This window comes from Oreochromis aureus, linkage group 14, assembly GCF_013358895.1.
Source record: "Oreochromis aureus strain Israel breed Guangdong linkage group 14, ZZ_aureus, whole genome shotgun sequence".
Classification (NCBI taxonomy): Eukaryota; Metazoa; Chordata; class Actinopteri; order Cichliformes; family Cichlidae; genus Oreochromis; species Oreochromis aureus.
This window is the reverse complement of record NC_052955.1, coordinates 25,252,492-25,272,561: the sequence shown is the minus strand read 5'-3', so window position 1 is coordinate 25,272,561 and position 20,070 is coordinate 25,252,492. Positions and strand designations below refer to the sequence as shown.

General features: G+C 39.5%; 1 protein-coding gene across 8 annotated transcripts in view; it reads right to left on the bottom strand.

The window, feature by feature from the left end:
• kirrel3b (kirre like nephrin family adhesion molecule 3b) overlaps window positions 1–20,070 on the bottom strand; it is a 164,684-nt gene that overhangs the window by 9,048 nt on the left and 135,566 nt on the right. For 2 of the 8 annotated variants that reach the window (XM_039598356.1, XM_039598358.1), the window contains exons 8-16: window positions 17,424–17,572; window positions 17,139–17,266; window positions 16,533–16,659; window positions 7,441–7,541; window positions 4,263–4,473; window positions 2,856–2,963; window positions 2,237–2,320; window positions 1,806–1,921; window positions 962–1,048 (exon numbers count right to left, since the gene is read on the bottom strand). In XM_039598356.1, the coding sequence (XP_039454290.1) occupies window positions 962–1,048; window positions 1,806–1,921; window positions 2,237–2,320; window positions 2,856–2,963; window positions 4,263–4,473; window positions 7,441–7,541; window positions 16,533–16,659; window positions 17,139–17,266; window positions 17,424–17,572 (1,111 nt within the window). The remainder of the gene's footprint in view (window positions 1–961; window positions 1,049–1,805; window positions 1,922–2,236; window positions 2,321–2,855; window positions 2,964–4,262; window positions 4,474–7,440; window positions 7,542–16,532; window positions 16,660–17,138; window positions 17,267–17,423; window positions 17,573–20,070) is intronic. The other 6 variants (XM_039598359.1, XM_039598360.1, XM_039598357.1 and 3 more) reach the window with 5 other exon arrangements.

Sequence of the window (20,070 nt, the reverse complement as noted above, 5' to 3'; positions counted from 1 at the left end):
TACATAACCTGTGATAGTTTATACTGAATTGGTGACCAAGTGAAAATCCAAAGGTTTTAAACTGCAGTATTAATACTGACCAAGAGTAGAAAAACTGAAACATGTAGAACAGATGGTGGCCATCCTTCACTTGATGGTACTTAAAAGGGTTTTGAGAACTGCGAAACTCAGCATGAATCATTTATTACAAGCAGTTAAGTCGCTTTACATGCGAAAGGAGAACTAAAGTGACCCTAGGTAAAGTGCCTCACATGTCCAGGCCTATCTGTTTTACTGCCATGTAAATGGGCAGGTGGAATTGTTTTAAGAGCATTTTATCCCTTAAGATTAAAATCTCTTCTTCAGAGGACACCTGGTCTAAAGGTACACCATTCCAAAACTTTATTACGTCCACTGACATCATGAATAAGAAACATTTCATTAGATGTGATTGCAATGACATATTTGCCAACGAGTCTGCTGTAGAACTCCAAATAATTATGAAAATAAAATGAAGAAGACACATCTCCCTGAGGTTAAAAGGCTCAAGTTTTCTAAATAGAGCATCTGTCTCCTGTTTTTTGCCATCATGAACATGGAGTAAGACTCACCTGCTCATGGTGTCACCACCTGTTAAGTGTTTTTGTGATTTTCTGATAGATTTCTTTGAAACAACACGGCCCCCATCCACTAGTGTCTCTAAGTCCAACCGCTCTCTGATTTCATGAGCCACTTTGGCTGAGAAGCTAATTATTAAAATCAAACCCATAACAGGAATAATTTGCCTCTGGACTTGCTTTGGAAAACTCATGTGTAGCAGAAGAGGGATTAATGCTTTTCAGCTATTTTAGTTCCAGAGTTGAAGACCACCATCTGCCCCAAAGGCATTCTCTCTCTTCCTCTCACCACTTCTTTTTTTTGTCTTTCCACTTTTGTTCTCCTACGTTTGTGCCTTCACGCTGTCATCATTCACAAGCCGTACCTTTATGTGCTGATACTCCTTCTCTTCCTCTTGCAACACCTCCAGCTGCTTCAGAACAGATTCCTGCTGGAACTCTTCTCGTTCAACCTACGTAGAAATCAAGCAAAGAATCTAAGAATCTGTGTAGCTTCCCAAGCTCTCCCACAAAAAGAGACATTTTGAGATGGATGGGTTCAACTTTTATCACTTGTTCTTTAGAAAAAAAAATCACTCAGACATGCTTCACCTTAACTCTGGGCTTGCAGGCACCATTAATAATTTATCCATGAATATCTTTTATTTATCTTTACAAAATGCAGATTTGTGAAGTAGATACGCTCATTTTCTCGCTCTAGCATCAAGTGTTGACCGTATTTTGTAATTTGAAAAGAAATCATTATTTTGAAGGAAAAATTTAATCCAAGAGCTTTAACTACAAATAGACCAGCCCTGGAGCAAACTGCATTAAATCCAAAACACTGGTAGAGCTCAAAAGAGGAAGCTGTTCTTTTTTGTGTCTAGCAGGCATGTGGATGCAGAGAGGACACCCACTGTAGGATTACCTAGTATACATCAGCATCCCCATAGTTAAAATGTATTGGGGTCTGTTCTCCTCACAGCGCCGGTGTTATCATGATGATATATATACACCCTACGCCTTGACAGCGCATATACAATCCGCATGCCTTTCTGTTCTTCCATTACTCATGAAGTGACGTATTCCACAGAAAATCCCCATACTAATTGCAGACCGCATTCATTACCTGTCCGCCAAAGAGAACATGCAAAAACAGGGCCGAGATTCAATTTTTGCAAAAGAACACGAGAAGAAATAAAGTGGAAAGTAGTATTTTGTGACACTCACACTCACCATCAGTTGTTTCATGGAGGTGTGCTCTTCATTTTCTCGGGCTGCATTGTGGTCCTTGTGCACAATCTCCACCCGGATGTCATTTTTTGCCGACACGACTCCTTTCAGATCTAGCATAAGCAGACGCCACATATATCTTAATAAGACGGATAAACACTATTCGGTATTTGTTGACATTATAATTTCCCCCCAGTGCAGTTTGCAGTGTTACAGAATTTAACAGAGATCCCTGGGTTTGTTTTGTTAGAGCTCTCCCACTTCCCGAAGACAACACAAAGCGTTATTAATCACTTGTTTCCTGCCAACACAGGATTATGTTTGTTTGTTTTTTTCTGCGTACATATGCAATCTCACATAGCCTTCCTCGGTGGCTCATTCTGTTTGGGACAAAGCTGGTGTTATACTGTCATATAACAAAGTCTTACTTTCTGTCTTAATTTTGCTTGCAAGTTCTCTCTGGTGAGCACAGATGGAGACGGGCAGTGAGGGCATAACCAGGTGCGCTTCCTCTGTAGTGTACAGACAATAGACATGCTGAAGGGACCAGTAGCACAGTGTGGTTCTTGGATAGAGATAGTGGCTGACTGCCTCTAACCTGAGTCACTCGGTACTGTATATGGGTGGGTGGCAATGAACACGGCGCATGATGTAAATAGCTTTAAATGAATGCAGCCAGACTGAGAGTGCATGAAATGAGCCCTTATCACAACCTGGCTATCTCGGCACCGAAATAAAAAAAGATGTCCATCACAACCACTGATTTCATCTGCTATTAAATGTGACACTACGTTCCCGAAAATAACTTGCATCGGTAATTTCTGGCTGGCGATGCCTCCGTGTGTTTTATTTTTATGTAGATGTCCCATTTTTAAGACACCTCAAGTCACAATTTCCGAACGATCCAATTTGTAAAACATGACACTTTTTCTTTTTTATTTGGTTAAATTAAAACTACATAGATGGACATTTTTTAATGTGCTTGTGGAAAAAAATGCAGTGCTTTAGCATGCATGCTTCAGAGGCAACACTGGAAAGGAGACGTACTTCTCTGGGAGCGGGTGCAGCAGAATGCTCCGATGGTGCCCATGAGGACAATGACGGCCACGAAAGCTCCCACGGCAATGCCGATGATCACCGCCACTGGGAGAGATTCTGTATAAAGCAACAACAACAAAAAACAAACATGTTCTTCTACAATGACTTAACAACAACATTTTATATCCACTTCAATGTATTCAATGAATTCAATGCATGACATGTTACAGGTGAGGACACAACAACATACAGTTATAATGTTAAAGCCACCTTTCTTTCAAAAACACACATTCACACTCTCTTCTCCTCCTGTCGTCCTCTTTAAGTCTCTCAGACAATCAGAAAGCAAGAGGAGGATTTTTATTTTTTACTACCTTGACATTATTCACTGGGCACAAAACCAGATAATTTAAATAAGGACAGCAGCACAGGAAAAGATAAAAAAAAAAGCCTTCTATGTCGAAACAATAATTCAAACAAAAACTAATTATCAAACCTTTCTGTTATTTGTGGAGGTAAACATTTTCCTAGTAATATTGTCTCATTATCCCACTGTCTGATAACTTTTAATTTACACTCATTTAGACTAATAGACGCATTTAACTGAGGGCTTTTATTCACACTGAGTCGAACGCAGGAGTGTGTGTGCATTTGTGAAGCGTAATCGTGTCCGTGTGTTCCTTGTTTGCAAGTAGGAAGGGACTAAACCAGCAGGCATATATCTATATGCTCTTCCAGTAGAAAAGCTCCTCATTAAAATATACTTTAATGAGAACCCGAGTTTCCAGCCCACATTTATGACCTTGCTGTATTTTAAACAAACGCAAACAACCAAGTGCTCTTCCTACACCATTAAAGCCTATTTAATGTCTTCATTGATCAATGTCACTTTCACATAAGCAGCTTATAATTTATCATTTGCGATAAGTGGATAGAAAACACAGCTTTCCCGACGGTAGAGGTGGAAAGGTCACAGATACAAAGTATTCATATTTAAAGAAAGGAAAGAGTGTCTTTTTTTTTGTTTTTTAACCGAAGGAAATCAAGTTCCATATTAAATTTTATATCGGGGTCTATGATACGAGACAACCATTAAAAGACATTCACTTAATACCAGTTTTTCTGGAATTTATGTAATCATGACTTTTACAGGGATTGAGTTGCAGGAATTTACAGTGCTATTGTTTAGGATGCTCACTATGAGCTAAGAATCATAAAAATTGGGATTCGTGCAGAATTTAACATGTATGCAAAAATGCATTCGCACTAAAACACGCATGCGCAACCTCACACGCAACACAATCGATGACACTGGATTTGGACACCTGCAGCAATGTACATAAAACGCCACTTGGTTGCTCTCTAGAAAACCCCAGCCACGTGATTTGAATAAGAGGAAGGTGGAACCTGTCGAACCTTGGCTCCCACCTTGTTCCTTAAGGCGTATGATCTCGGTGTCAGAGCCAAAGCTGTTCCACGCGGTGCAGTTGTAGATAGTCTGGAAGTCTGCTGGGACAATGTTGCTCATGGTCAGCGTGGAGATGACGCCTTCCTCTGTGTTCACGGTTTCTACGGTGTAGCGGCCGGACGTTCCAGACTCTAACACCGTTTCCTTCCAAGACCAGGCCTGAAAAACACAAAAATAAAAAGGTGTATGTACAATGTTACTCATGATTATTATTATTATTATTATTATTATTTACTGTGGAGCAAATCATTTTACTCCAGGTGGGTGGATCTTTGGTCTGGTACACAGTCCAATTATTAAAGGTGACCAAGAAACCACAGAACACTTCACACAGTTGATTTGAATCCTGCTGGTCGATGCCTGGATTCACTGGAAGGTATTGCAATCAGTGTAAGTGTGTGGGCCTAGTCGTTTTGTTATTTCACCCGTATGTTCGCGGCAAGCTCTTTATGCTATGTCAGCACGGTTCTCAATAGAGAAACATAATGACCATGAAAAGATCAACTTAGTGCTCTACAATGATACGGGGAGCGTTTGGGATGTTTTGTTCTGTTACAAGGTGGTATGAATTACTGATATCAGCGTAGAATGTTAGCTCATTTTGTCTGGTGAATAGCTCAGTGATCCACAGAAGTCTAGAAGAGGCATGAATAAATGGGAATCCATTCAGGATATTCAATGCTTCTGTGGCTGGTTAAAACTCTTCTGAATGCTGTGTTAAGGTTAAAAATGGTGGGGTCAAAATTGTGCCTGTTAACTGCCCATTTGTTGCTGTTGAGTGCTCAGTGAAATTTCTCCCGGATCTGTAGACCGAGCTAATGTCTAAGCAGTTTTCTTTTCATCGCAGTGTTTGAATCACAGTCCTTTTTGCATTTGACTATCGGGAGACAGCATGCAGCCACTTACACAGAGGTGCGTGCTGTGAAACAGAAGAATCTGCAAAGAGGTACTGTGGATATTTTCAGTACAGTAAATAAATCTCAGTACAAAGAACAACACTTAAAACAGTCTGAAGAATTCGCCATTAAAAAAAAACTTGGATCAGGTCTGAAAAATAACATTTTTTTCTCAGTAGAAGATGGAGCGCAAAAATGCTGGAATTCTTTCGTCCTTTAGCACATTTTGCATGCAAAACAAAAATATTTGAAATATAAGTGAATTTCTTGTCATGGTTCTTCGAAAAGTCGGTATTGAAATAACTTTCTTTTTTATTCAATGGAGAAAAAAAGTCAAATTCTGAGTCTATTCTGTGGATAGAAATCCAAAACATGCATCATCTAAGATGTGGTTGAGTTTACTCTTTAGACCTTGATTATTTTAAATGTAATTGTAGCCTCTTGAAAACATAAAATAAAATAAACATTGAAATACATTTTGAGCCGATAATGTGTGAACTGATGAAAAATACATTTTTAAGCGAGAAGCACTCGGAGAACTCAAACCTCCCCTGAGGCAGTTCACTCAGTTTTTTCATTCTTTTCAGGGAATATTTTTGTATATTTCTATATATTCATTTAGTTTTCTTTGTTTTTCAAGAAGTTTGTAGCGCAGTAAAAATCAGATACGGGTAGTGTGACAGATGCTTGCTTTGATTACGCAAACATTATGTAGGAGTAGATAATGGATAATAGGTATTGATTTATAAATAACTGAACATGAATAACTTGAGCTTATTATATAATATTATTATACTAAAGTATATTTCCCCCAGGAACTCGCTGGACAGCTCGTTCTCTTTCTCTCAACAATACTTTCTTTGAAGATATAACATATTTTGGGGTCAACTTGAAAGAAAGACAGGCGTGAAATGTAAACATGAGGTCAGAGGTCAAATGTGACATGATATTTGGATGCATATTATAATGGGATACTCGAATCCCCATATACCATATATATCATTTCCTGAATGTTGCCAATGCACACAAAGGCAGCAGAATTTTAAGCGTAGTTTAAAAAAAAAGACATTTTATGTACGTTTGACCCTATTTGACCTTGAAGAAGAGGTTGTAGGTCCAAAGTAACATGATATTTAGAATCACCATATATCATTCCCTATATATCAATATGCTCTCAATAAAAAACAAGGGCATTAAGAAACAGTTTTAAACAGCTCCATTTGATCTCTGACCAAATACAACAGGATATTTGAAATCATTATACAGTTTCTTATGTTGATTTATTGCATTTATTTCTATGAAAATTTAACATATACATATAAAAAATAATCAATATTTTTTCAGGGTATCTTAATACAGAGTGCATTGGTTTTTGAGGTAATATTTAGATGTTTATTTTGAAGTATAAAGCATATTTATTTATGCTGAGTGCAGAGTAGGGAAGAAAGATTTCTATTTTAACAAAAGCAACACCTTTAACTTGGAGCCTTGAGAAACATACAATGGGGGAAACAGGTTTGAAAGTCCACCATCACAGTATTCAAACTTTGAGGTTTAAGCTTCAAGACTTTATTCCGAAAAAACTAAAATCATTGTGTTAGAATGACTTTACAGTGTAAAACCAGCAGTATCATAGTTTTTTTCCCCATGCATTGTATACAATATGGACATCTCCTTGCCTATGGACATTTCTTACTGACAAAAAGGGTTTTTTTCTTCCCACTGTTGCCAATTGCTTGCTCATAGGGTAAAATTTGTCTGATTTTACCTTCTTTACCTTGGAAGCCGTAAACTGATTGATGGTTATGAAATAAAACTGAACTGAATTTTTGTTTAAATTAAAACAAAATCACTAATATAATTAAATCTAAAGTGAAGTTATTGAGTAATCTCACAATTTTTATAGGCCCACCTGAAATAAACGTGGTATTAATGACACTGCTGGTTAATGTTGAGCATTAGTATAACAAAATACACATCAGATGACAAAGTACGGCAATTAACCACGCTCATACATGCATGCACATTATGGATACTCATGCAAAGCGTGCATATTAAGTGTGTTTACTTTGTACGAGCGCCATAAATCTTAACGTGATCAGCGCAACACAGCTCACATGCGTGCATTAAATGAGAACCGTAGGATCAAAAGTATATTTTTAGGATCCTCTTTCATGGCAAAATCCTCAGAATATCAAGTATGTGAGCCAGACAGTCCAGATGTACTTACAATGCGGTCTGGCGGAGGTGTACTTCGGATGAAACATTTGATTTGTCCTTTCTCTCCATGTAAAGCTTGCTGAGTCTGTGTGCTTGAGATAGTAGGCGGCCCTGAAAAAGAACAACCATTAAAAAAAAAAAAAAGTTAGAAGATGAGCCACAGAAATTGAAACATGAATAATTAAATTTAGTTTCAGGTCATGTGACAAATCCTCTCAACTGAATTCTTGCTGGAAGATTATATTCTAAATGTCTCCTATTTCAAGCGGTAACACCTGAAGTGTTCTGTAATTTGGGACTCCTGAGGAAGATTATATTGCTGTGAGATATGAACTTGCCTCATCCCTTAGTACAATCTAGCCAAGGGCACACCAGGACTGAACAAAGGGCATAAGTGGCAGCTTAGACTTCATTCTGGATAGAGAAACTGTTGATTTATGGCTGGCTTGATTTCTCCTGCTGAGATAAACGTTGTTCTTCGAGTGTAATCAGGACTGCACAGATGGAAAGAGAAAATGCCATTGTGGGGAGATAACACCCCTTGTCGCAGTGTTTCACCTCAATCAATGTGCTTGCAGCAGAGCTGACCCCTGAACCAATAAGTCGTCAAATAAACATTTAAAGCCAAAGCTCGCTACAGTTGCCCAGAATGACCTCTATAACTGAACGAATCACAGTATCGATCAAGATATTGTAAAACAATATCCAGCATTTTATTATATCAAACTGTATTACGGCCTTATTATTGCAGTCAATTTTATAACCATCAACTGACATTCTGTATAATCCGATTTTCTCAAATTGAGCCTGATCAAATGGAATGGCTTTATTAGTATTACAAACTACCCAGGCAAGGCAAGTTCATTCAACAAGTGCTGGGGCTACTGGACTTCAAGCAAGCATATGTTAAACCTTGGTCAGGGTACAAAATCTTGCCTGACAAGGGCAGCTCAGCCTAAACGACTGGTCTGCTTGCCATCTGGTCTTGAGGCTGCTCACACCAGGTGACAGCACTAATATGAAGACAAGCTGTCACACATAACCCAATTCCATCACTCATGTGATTTTTTCCCCTCCTTTGGCCCTGAACTCACAGTGAGTAAAATTGGTAAAAAGGCAATGCTTTACACTTACAGTGTGATATTTAAAGACCAAAACAACCTGTGGGGGGAATATATGTTTGTTTCAAGCACACCATACACATTAATTTCCACATAAATTCTTTTACAGTAAACTAACAGTAGTATGAAGGCAGCTGGTAATAGCTTCTTTTACAAATTAAAACCTTCATAATGCTGTTTGAATGTGAATGCAAGGTGCTGCAACACTTTTCTCTCCTCTTAATTAGCTGCTCCCACCTTCAGTCTGATATTTCAATTTTGGATATCTTCAAAAGACAGAAATCCAACCTGTCTGAAATAATGGGGCATGTCTCAGAAAAAAAAAATCACATTCACTAAAATCATCATCCTTGACTTTAATCATGTTACTGGAAAAAAAAATCCCAACATCCCTGAAATTCTTTGAATTAATTTCACTTTATAGGCCTCTATAGTTCTTTATTTATTTTTATTGTGAATTTTCTTTTCATAGAGTGGACATAATTCACTTAAAAACCCCCAAAAACAAAACAGCAAAAAAAATAAACATGATCACATCATTACAAACTGACATAATTGCTCACATCCACCTCTGCTTCCTTGCTTTTAAAAGCTGGGTTATTACATAGACGCTCCCACATAAATAGCACTGGTAAAGGCTTCCATCGGGGCCTTTATATTTGATTTAAAAAAAAAAAAAAAAAGCTTTTAAAAAGCTGTTAAAATCAAGCGTTTTGTGAGTCTCTTGTGATGGCTAAGGTTAAAAACATGGGTTTGAGTTTGAGGGTGTGGCAATTGAGGCAGCTTCTTGATTAGTGAGACAACTCACATCCCCGCCGACTTCCCTCAAACTCCCGCTCTCAGCCATCTCTCTGACGATACATAATTGCAGTTTATTACCTGTCTCTTATTAAAATGAATTAGCATTTTAATGAGACTTTGCCAGATGGTGTCTTGGTATGCTACTGGAGGATGCTGGAAGGCTGCTACTGCTGCACGCTGAATGATGCAGACACTTTAAGAAAAATGGATTGAGAGCTGCTCCTCTTCTTTCACTGCTTTGCCAACATGGAATGATAGTATGAATGCGGGATGTGTGTTTCATAGTCACTATAAGGGGGTTTATATCCATGATCTATATGTACTAACCTGTTATTACAAGATGGAAATAAGTATGTGGTTAGCATGGACTCCAACTGTCAACGCACAGCAAGATCAATTGCTTGCAGGCTGCAAAAGGGTGGTGGTAGTGACTGGGGAGGATCTATTCTATGGATCAGAGCTGCAAATGAGAATTATAATTAGATAGCTTTATCTCACTGGCTCAGCCGGGGCTGAAAGTATGTGGTGTGTGTGTGTGTGTGTGTGTGTGTGTATGCCAGAGCGTGTGCGTAAAAAAACGTGTTTGCTGCTTGCACTATGTGATCAGAGCAAAAACACGCTAGTAGCTGAGAGGTGGGTGGCACTACAACATCAATGGTAGCAGCAGGGGAGGTAATCAAAATGTTGGGCACAATGTTTCACTCATTCATTTGAGGAGGTGTTAACTCTAGAGTGGACATTGCAATCTGATTACACAATGTCGGTGTGGGTGTCAAAATGCCAGGGCTTACATTTCCTTCCTAAACTGAGGCATCCGCTTTGAACAACAGCTTGACATTTCCTCTCTACCTCAGCGTAGCTCTTCTGATTTCTCTGTTTTCTTTTGTGATGAAAGAGAGCACAAACAGCTGCAGGGCAAGTGAAACAGAGGAAAACTATCTGATATGGTCACTGGTGGCTGATGATTTCCCACTGGAGGGAACCCACGGTAATGAGAGCCTGTCTATATGTTCAAGCTGTCGCAAAGTCAGCTCTTATAGACATTATGCAAAGAAGTCATACTTGTAAGAGCTGCGTCACACACTGCAGTGTGACAACACAGAAGACAGTAATCAGACACGGTTGTAAAGAGAAAGTGACTATATTGTTATATATTGACTATATATTGTTATTAAGCTGGTTATTACTGGCAGTGACTGTGCTTGGAATATAGTAATCCTGCTGTTTCACCTCCAACTATATCACAGTGTAGTGTAGTGTAGGAAAGATAGGTCACAAATGATTTCATCTTCATCCCTGATTGGTTGAGGTAACCATCATATGTAACTTCTGCTGAAACACAAATTTTCCTGGCCTGAATCATCTGACAGCTTCGCCACATTAGCTCGCCCTGCTTGAATACATCTTTACGACAGGGACCAGACTGTATATTCTCCTTTCTATTCCTGCATGCAGCATGATCTATACTGTCTCCACACTCCGCTGTGAACACACATTTACAGTAATAACTCAGCATCACCACCACAGGCCACGGGCGCTTGTTTTATTTTCTGGCTACAAACAGTGCATTAACGACAACTGCAACTACAATCAGTATGCGCTAAGAGAATCTTTAAACATGAACAGAAAACATCAACATAAAAAATCTGGTTCAGCCTAAAAAACCCCCCAAAACAGATTATGATTCTACACTCGAGAGCCTCTTGCTTGCCTTATGCACATAACCATTTATTTTGAATGAAAACAACAATCTTGGAACGATCAGTCAACAGTAACACTTAATGTTCTTATGGAAAACACTTTTGAAGAGTGAAAAAACACGTCAAGACTGAGGATGGGATTGTTTGACGATGCGTCTTATTTGTACTGAATGGACACACAATGAAGGAAACGAGCACTCCACGACGCTGACAAAGATTTTAACCTAAAGTTACCGTCGATGGCTTTGTTGAAGTAATTTTAAAAGTCATTACGTTTCATTACGTACACTGTTAACAATGTCAGCAAACTGTGTGTTGCAGCAGGACATGAGTACTGCACTGATCGTTTAATTAAAAAGTGTTTCAAAGAGTTCTGACGCTTAATTTATCTAACTGCAGCTGTTTTTAATAGGTTTATAACATTATTTGCACAAATGATCACTTAACCTGAAACAGCTTTAGTGTGAATTAAAATTCAACTTTCAACTTGTCTATGCAAGTTCCACTTTCCATCCTATGAAGCTGAGAAGAAGGACAAGAGAAAGACTACAGAGAAGATTCAAAGAGGTGGTGAAGAAGTTTTTCTCTTCCTTCTACATTGGCTGCTTTTTCACTCATTTTCACTCCAGTCCTTGTACCTGACCATTTTACGAGCAATGCTATTTTGTTTGATGATGAAGCCACCTATCATCATCATCAAATTGAATCATTCAAGCATAAGAAAAGCACCTAACTCAAGGGATAAACCAGTTTTGTGTCTGCACATAACAGAGAACTTAGCCAAGAGCCCATTTTGAATGGTATCTTTAGGTAAACTGTTATTAAGAGCCTGTTGCAAATACACATCATATGTTCTCATTTCTTTAATTAAATCCATTAAAAATGCCAAAGATAAAATAGTATTTTTGGACCAACAAGATTATTGTGCTCTAGCTGAAAACTTGGTATATCTCCACATTTTGTATATTTCTGTATTGTATGCAATGTGTCCTTAAAAAGAGCTGTGGAAACCAGAAAAGTGGAGTACAACAGAAGAAGTGGCAAGTCTAAAAACCAGATGAACAGTATCTGAAAGACATGTCCTTAAGAAATAGGAAAGAATAAAGCAAAGACCTGCCACAGAACCTGGGAAATGCATCTGCTCCTTCATTTAATCCATCAACTGTTCACTGAAGCCTCATCAAAAATGGTCTCAGTGGAAGGGTGGCTGTCAAGCAGCCATTCTTGAGGAAAGGAAACGGGGAGAAAAGGCTGAAGTAAGCCAAATTACACAAGTGGCAACAGGTTTTATGGTTTGATGAACTTTTTGATGAACCTTTGGTTCAAATCATCAACAATATGTACAGAAGACATCGAGAGAAAGGTCTCTACAGCCATCCGTTAAACACAATGGAGCCTCTGTCAGGGTATGGGGCTGCGTGTCAACCAGTGAAATTGGGGATCTTGTTAAAATTGATTTTATTCTTCATTTTTAGAATGACAAACAAACTGACAATTCATTAAAACACTATGAGTTGTGGATTGGTCTCCCCAAAGTCCGGACCTCAGCGTTATTAAAGCAGAGTGGGATTATTTTGACAGAGAACACAAGAAAAGGCAGCCAACATCCAAAGAAGAGCCTTGAATCTCCTTCAAGACGCCTGGAAAACTATTCCTGAAGATTACTCAAAGCAATGACAAGAACGCTTTCCTAAGAGAGTTCAGGCTGCGCTGAAGAATAAAGACGATCATACCAAAAATTGACTTTCAAGATTTCTGGAATTGTACAAACTCGGTTTTTCGCCTGTAGGTTCCATTGGCAGTCATTTGAGGAGTCTTGAGGTCAAGACTTTTAGACAGTACTATACCTTGAAAAGGCCACGAGTTCGTCACAATACTGACACAGAGACACATACAACCATTCCCACTCACATGAATGAAGACTAATTACAAACACGCATGTGTTGGGACTCTGAAAAGAGACCATAGGAATGGAGGAAACCCATGCAAACATGGACACTTTACACACAAAAGTGATATTCACACAACTTTTGGTAACATAATGTTATTGTAATAAAAGTAGCATAACTCAGATAAGCATCCCAGTTTTTTACTCAGTACCAGAAACAACAAACTGATCCTAGTGACAAGCAGAAGGCCTGACCAAATTAGTGCTCTCTTTATAAAAAGTTAGTATAGAAAATAGATATTGCTGCACATTATATTCTAAAACAGGTCACATAGTTACTAAAAACATTGCAAGATGGCCACAAGCAGTCAATAACCACACGATATAACCACACTTCCTTCCATTTGTTACACTACTCCTATCCTTGCTTCTCACTTTACTGAATCTTCAGAGCAAGATGTCCTAACAATTATCCCCTCCCTGCACGTAATTGACACATTTGAGCCAGTGACTTCAAAACTGTTATGCTCTAAAAATCATATAAGCCCACAAGAACCAGCTTGAACTTTTGAATGAACATTCCTGCTTGTACAGTAAACCCCACAGTGAGGGTATAAAAGTTTTTTTCCCCCTACATATGAAAAATAATGTCTGAGCCGAGCAGAGCGAGTGCACATCAGGGGTACACATAATGGGAAAAAAATGAGTTCAAAGTCTTGCAGGAAGACTTGCAGATCATATCTCGCCGAGCTTAAATTTAGCCGGTCAGATAAAATATGCCGCATCTTAAATGTTTTCCCCTTCGTTAATTTGCACTTTTCTTTCTTATGTGGTGTCACAGCTAGTTTAAAGAAGGCAGGAATGCTAATTAACTTGGCACATAAAGACTGTCTAGGAAGAGAAACGGCAGAAAAAAAAGATCTATAACAACCCATTGCTCTGTGGGATATTGAGGGATTCTCCGTCCCTCTCTCTCTCCCTCACTGTGGTAATGGGTTTTCTCTCCCTGGGCTGCCCAAGTACTGTATGTGTGTTGTTATACATATTAATAGCCCAAAGGCGCACACATGCCCACAAACACAAACACAGACCACACATATACGTGGATATATATTAATTAATATGTACTGCCTGAGTATATAGTACTTAAAAGTTAAGCTAAATCCTTTCAAGCATGTCAGATAAGTCACCTCATTCCAGTTTCTGCAGAATGGTCAAAAATATCATGCAAATGCTGTAACTACACATATGGACGTGTCTTCTGCTCTTCCTCGTATTTCCATCTACCTGACGACCATGTATGAAAAGCTGAGGACTTATGTATTCTAAAAACGTTTGTCTAGAGTAAGCAATATGTATCCATTAGTGACTTAAACAGAAACTGCCTCCCCTGCTAGCTGTTTGATTATAATTAAATTACATTCTTCCCCAGGGAAAGCAAAATCCTCATGTCTATGTGGTATGCCACAGTGGGAGCCGGTGACACAAAACGACAGAGGGAGAGACAGAGGGAATGACAAATTATAAACACATGTAATTTAAACGATGCCGTTAAGGAATCAGGAGATAACTGCAGGGAAAACAAACTGCAGAGAAACATTCGAATGTGCAGCAGACACTGTCGCATCATGAATACTGTAAACATTCACAGCATTGCTCCTTTTTTGGGGGGTTTATTTGTATATATATTATTGTGGCCGTCTGTGCAAGACAAACAAGCTAAACAAAGAGAAAAAAAAAGTTGTGCAAAAATAGTGTTAATTTGTTCGTTTACTTATTCATCGTGAGAACCGGCCGTGCGGCGCATACGCTTTCATTGCTGTTCGATGGCAGGATGATAAGAGGCAAGGAGACCTTATGTATCAGCAGTCGAGTCGTTGTCGTAGGAAAATCAAGGAACCTCGGGAGACAACTTGGCACACGCCACCTCTTCAACCACAGTGTTTGCACTTTCGCGAGTTTGACAATCTGATTCGCCTCAAGGTCCGGGTAAGAAATGACTCGGGATTTCTCGTGTGGTTTTGAAAAAGAGATGAATTTCAATTATTCAGAAGGGTAAAAAGGAAGGAGGCTTTGAATGTCAAATAACAGTTCGGGCAAAGAGGTGGTGGGTAAGAAAAAAACAACAACACAAAAAACAAGAGAGAGAGTGAGAGAGAGAGGAAGAGAGATGAAGAATATGAACAAATAAAAGACTAGAAGACATTGGAAACTTACTTGAATTAAGTCTGCAGGGACTGAATAAACATGCTATTTCAGCTTTGTTCCATGTTTCCCAGTGTGCTCTGAGTTGTGTTGTAATCTTTATTAAAACAATCCGTCTTCTTTCTCTCGTGGCAGCATTTTCACAAAGAACACAATCTCCACAGATGCATGAGCAGAAACGAGATGCATCAAGATACGCCAGCACACTGGATATGGTGGATTCTGTTTACATATTAAGGCTGCAGAAAAGATGCCGGTATATGTTCAAAAGGATGGGAGAGAATAGAATTACACATGAATTTTCCTCTTCTCTGCCTTGATTCCAGCTGAATTCCTGGCTGAAAATGAGGGGGGTTCATCGCAGTTCATAGAAAGTCATGGTTCTGATCTTGTGCTGGAGGGAATACTGGTATCCCATTCTCTCTGATATGCAAAACTAGCGTCTGGATTTTGAAAAGAAAATCTTAAAACACACTGTTTGCTACTTGATGTATCTTCATCCCCAAATGAGCACCAGTGTTGCTTACAGGCAAACTCTTTTGTTAGCTTTCAAAATGTGCATTGATACACTGTGAGAATTAACTCAACATCATCTCGTTGCCGGCATTGTAAAGCTGGTTTGTTTTGTTTTTTTTCTTGTTTCTTTTTTTCCCCCTTGGTTTGGCACAGGTTTCTTTCAGATGGACAAGAGGGAAAATAAGAAACATGTAAATCCCACAACTAAGAACCTCTGCCACACCGAAGCATGCGCCATGAATATCAAGCACTGGTAATGAAGTCATTTGTTTGAGAGTTGCCAGGTCTCCCACCAAGGCTGGTATTCATTAGTCAGTCAGTGCCTCAGAAAACGCAGCTTCCCTGTGACTCACGCAGAATATAATTAGCATTTAAGTACATTTCACCTGTTTATGAAACGTGCGCCAAATCTTGAAAACACAAAGTCTGTGTTTATTTTTTTTTTCCTGTTTCATCAGCTGCCACAGTAATGATAGCTAATGAAACGGCTGGGTTTTTATCACGTTACCTTTGTTAGCAAAATTCATTTGCATGAGCATAATTTTATGGAACGTTCCTTTGCCGTGTACGCTGGTTTGTGTTTTGTTACTATGCTTGCCTGATAAAATTAGCTGTCTCTGAGAAACGGATACATTCAATGAAAAAGACTCGAGGAGAGAAATGCAGTCATATATTCTGTTGGAAGTTGCACAGAGGAAGACTTATATAAACTACAAAGGAAGCTGGATACAGAATCTTGTGACAAGTTGCTGTCTTCCTGCCATTGACCTCAGACCTGAAGACTCACACTTCTATTTGCATGCATTTCACAGCTTTGTGGAGGTGTATCAATACCCGTTTTTGTGTAGGACATGCAAATATTGCAGCTTACCATTGACAGTAAGAGAAACCTCCTTCTCCCCTGCTCCAACACGTGGCACGACGGCACGGCAAACGTATTTCCCAGCGTCCTCCTGTCTCACGGATTTCAGTGTCAGGAGGTTCTCGTTGCTAAGAACCTGCGGCAAAGAAGTCAAAGATCATCAAATGTAGCGACTCCAAAGTCACCTTTGCATTTGTGATGGCAACAAAGCAGCGCTAACAGAAGAGAAAAAAAAAAAAACAAGGCAGCACACGAACCATTTAATACCTTAAAGGTCACCTCTTCTCAATTATTAAAATCCAATTTAGGGTCTGAGCTCAGGCGAGTAAAGCTTTGGCCTTTAATGTTGACAAAAGAAAAGGTGGAATGAGACTGAATTTGAGGATCAAATCAATGGATCTCACTTGAGAGCAGGTCACCAAGAGGCTGGGACAAAAAAAAATTAGGTCTAATGGAACTTTACAAACCACTGAGCTATGATAGAAAAAAATAACCCAAAGAACTTTGTAGAAACAAGTTCAGGAATAATTGCAAAAAAAAAGTTTGCTCTCGGCTGTATTATGTGATTATATAAGGTTTAAGTTAGCCTTTATCAATGCAAACTGAAATACTCACCACCCCAGAGCCTCTTTTCATCCACACGATGGTAAGAGAGGGATTTCCTGTCCAGGCACAGTTGAACACAGCATCAGATCCAAGGTCAACCTGCAAGGACTGAGGCTCTGCAGCCATGCGAGGACCAACTATTGGGAAAAAAACAAAACAAGAAAAACATCCATAGATCCATAAATAAAGACCAGAGTTCTTTGAGCTCAGTGTCAAAACATGCAACACAGCAATGCATTATTCCGCTGCTGGCATTAAAGGAATGCATGCAGGATTGCTGAAGGAGAAACTCACAGTAGACATCAACATTGCGGCTGATGTTGGTGCTGCCGAGAGGGTTGGTAACCTCGCACGACACAGGCTCCGTAAAGAAGGAGTGATCCACGATGACCTCGTATGTGTCCCCGGAGACCTCCTTAATTATACTTCCCCCTTTGGCCCACCTGGTGTTAGGATAGATGTCGGGAGGGGTGTGAGGAAAATTAAGGAAAAGGAGAAAACACATTAAGACAATTTTCTCACACCTTCTTGTGTCGGTGGTGTTCCTTTTGTGTAAATAAATCATCATTCTGGGGCTGGTTTTCTGTGCTGGCTTCAGCATATTTTTGTGGCAGGCCTCCATGCAGTGACAAGCTCCCTGGCAACTCGGAGCAGACAGCACGTTCCTCATTACGCCAGACAGAGAGTGCCAGAGCACTACAGAATGACAAATGGTTAGCTCCTCCACCTTTGAAGACATTGCTTGACACGTACTGTATTAAACACAACAGCTGACGTTAATAAATTGGCATGGGATGCATTAAAAAGCATCTGTTTGTGTTTGTGAATGATAGCCGGTGTGACGATGACACAGACCCCCCTCCCCCGACATGTTCAGGTGAGACTTTTATGATGTCACGGGCAGTGGCGTCTCACTCGGCGTGGCGCGGATGGCTCACTGCTGCCGCGACAGACAAGGCCCATTTATAAAAATGAAGCAAAGGCGCATGTGGATGTGCCGGATCGCTCTGGAAAAATTTAGACGGTGCTGTGGGGCATGCAATGCATCATGCACGCTGATATCTTCCACAGTAAATATGTGGCTGCATGCTGATGTGGCAAATGAAAACAATGACAGCGGTGCCAGTGCTTGTCTCCATTTTATATTCCTGCCAGTACCGAGAAGAGTTTTCATGGGATAGGGAACTCATTTGTTTTCCATGACTAAGCTGGCCCCATGCTTGACTAAAAATCATTTAAATGAGAACAGATTACCTCATTCAATCAGTAAGTGAATTGAAGCAGAATTCTAATTGGGCTTCATGGGATTTTTTTTTCTTTCCCATGCTCGCTTATTTTAAGCAGTAGATCTTTTCCGAGCTGTGTTTTTGTGTGACAACAATACAGCTGAGAGCACTGCAACACCTGTGTTTCCAAAAATAATGAAATTAGGGCAGACAGGTGTTTTAGGCCTGTCTGATCAAGTAGTATTGATGTTTGCGAACTGGTCAGCTCGTGGGAGGATTACAACACACAAACTGAATATAACACAGTATGGCTGTATACCTGCAAAGTCCAATCATTCGAGTAGCAGAGCATTACCCACAATGAAACTTAGGATTCTATGTAGAGTCTATACATTTCCAGACAGAAATAATGTGAAAACCATTGTGTTAATGATGATGACTGCTGATGTTCCTATCATTCTGAATATGAATATGATTCATATTTTTTCAGCTGTTGTTTAGATGACTTGGATGATAAAGATGTTGATGGCGAAGACGTTATTAATTACACTTGCGATGTTCTGGTAATCAGGATGAAGACAATAATAATGATGATTAGGATGATGACAATGATGATGTCGATGATGACATTGATTACTGCACAAAGATCACGATGAAGGAGAATGAAGTACAGGAATTAGACTGGCAAACGGTTCCCAGTTTACTCTTGCTCTTGGAAGCAGCTACTGACAAAACCAAGCAGCAACTTCCAGCACTGAAGAAAAATGAAACTAAAGTGGGTCAAGTGGCTGGCCACTTGATGTTTGAGTGAATTCCCACAGAACTTCATTTTAAACAGCAGAAAGAAATAAGTAACTAAGGTGGTAAGCCAGTCATTCTAAAAACAGTTTGTGTACACTCATCATGAGGATGAATTTCATGGTAACTTTGGCCTTTTAAAGATTGCTTTAAACTTTTCTCTTATGAGGTTGTAATAATAATATTAACAGCATATACCTTTAAAGATTTTAAAGGCTAGGACTGGGTGCATCATTTATTTAATTTATTAAATGATTTATTTTCTCTAATCCACACAGGGTCAAAAGTATGGTTTGGCCCTTGGTTAATGTCCGTTAGCGAGTTGCACCTCGACCAGACGCTTTTAGTAGCCATCAGCAAGCTTCTGGCATAATTCTGGCTGGATATTTCATCGCCCCTCTTGGCAGAACTGGTCGAGTTCATTTAAATTAGTTGGTTATTTGGCACACACCCGGCTTTTCAACATAGTCGGTAAATTTTCAAGGGTTGAGGTCGATAAATAAATTAATAAAACTAATTTTCTTTAATGTGTTCTTGAAATTCAGAAAAAAGCATGAAATTCAAGAGCAAAAAAGAGCATAAAAGGATAAAGTGCAACAGTTGAAGTAAATTTCACAAGTTATAAACCACGAAGATTATATGAGCCGAAAGCTCTGAAACTGACTCAGTAGATGGTTCATGACTGAAGATAAAGAGCAAAAACAACACAAACAGTGATGCTATGACACCTGCATTTATCATAAGACTATGCCACCGTTTCACTTTACCAGGGCATACTGTAGGAGTCGTAATGGGGTAAGCGCAGATGTTCGGGCAGCCGGCTGCTCCCGAGTGGAGGCTGCGGCTGCCAGGTTTGGGAGCCTTTGACAGTGTTAGAGGGAGCAGAGACAGAACGCCGTCGTCCGCAGGGAGCATGG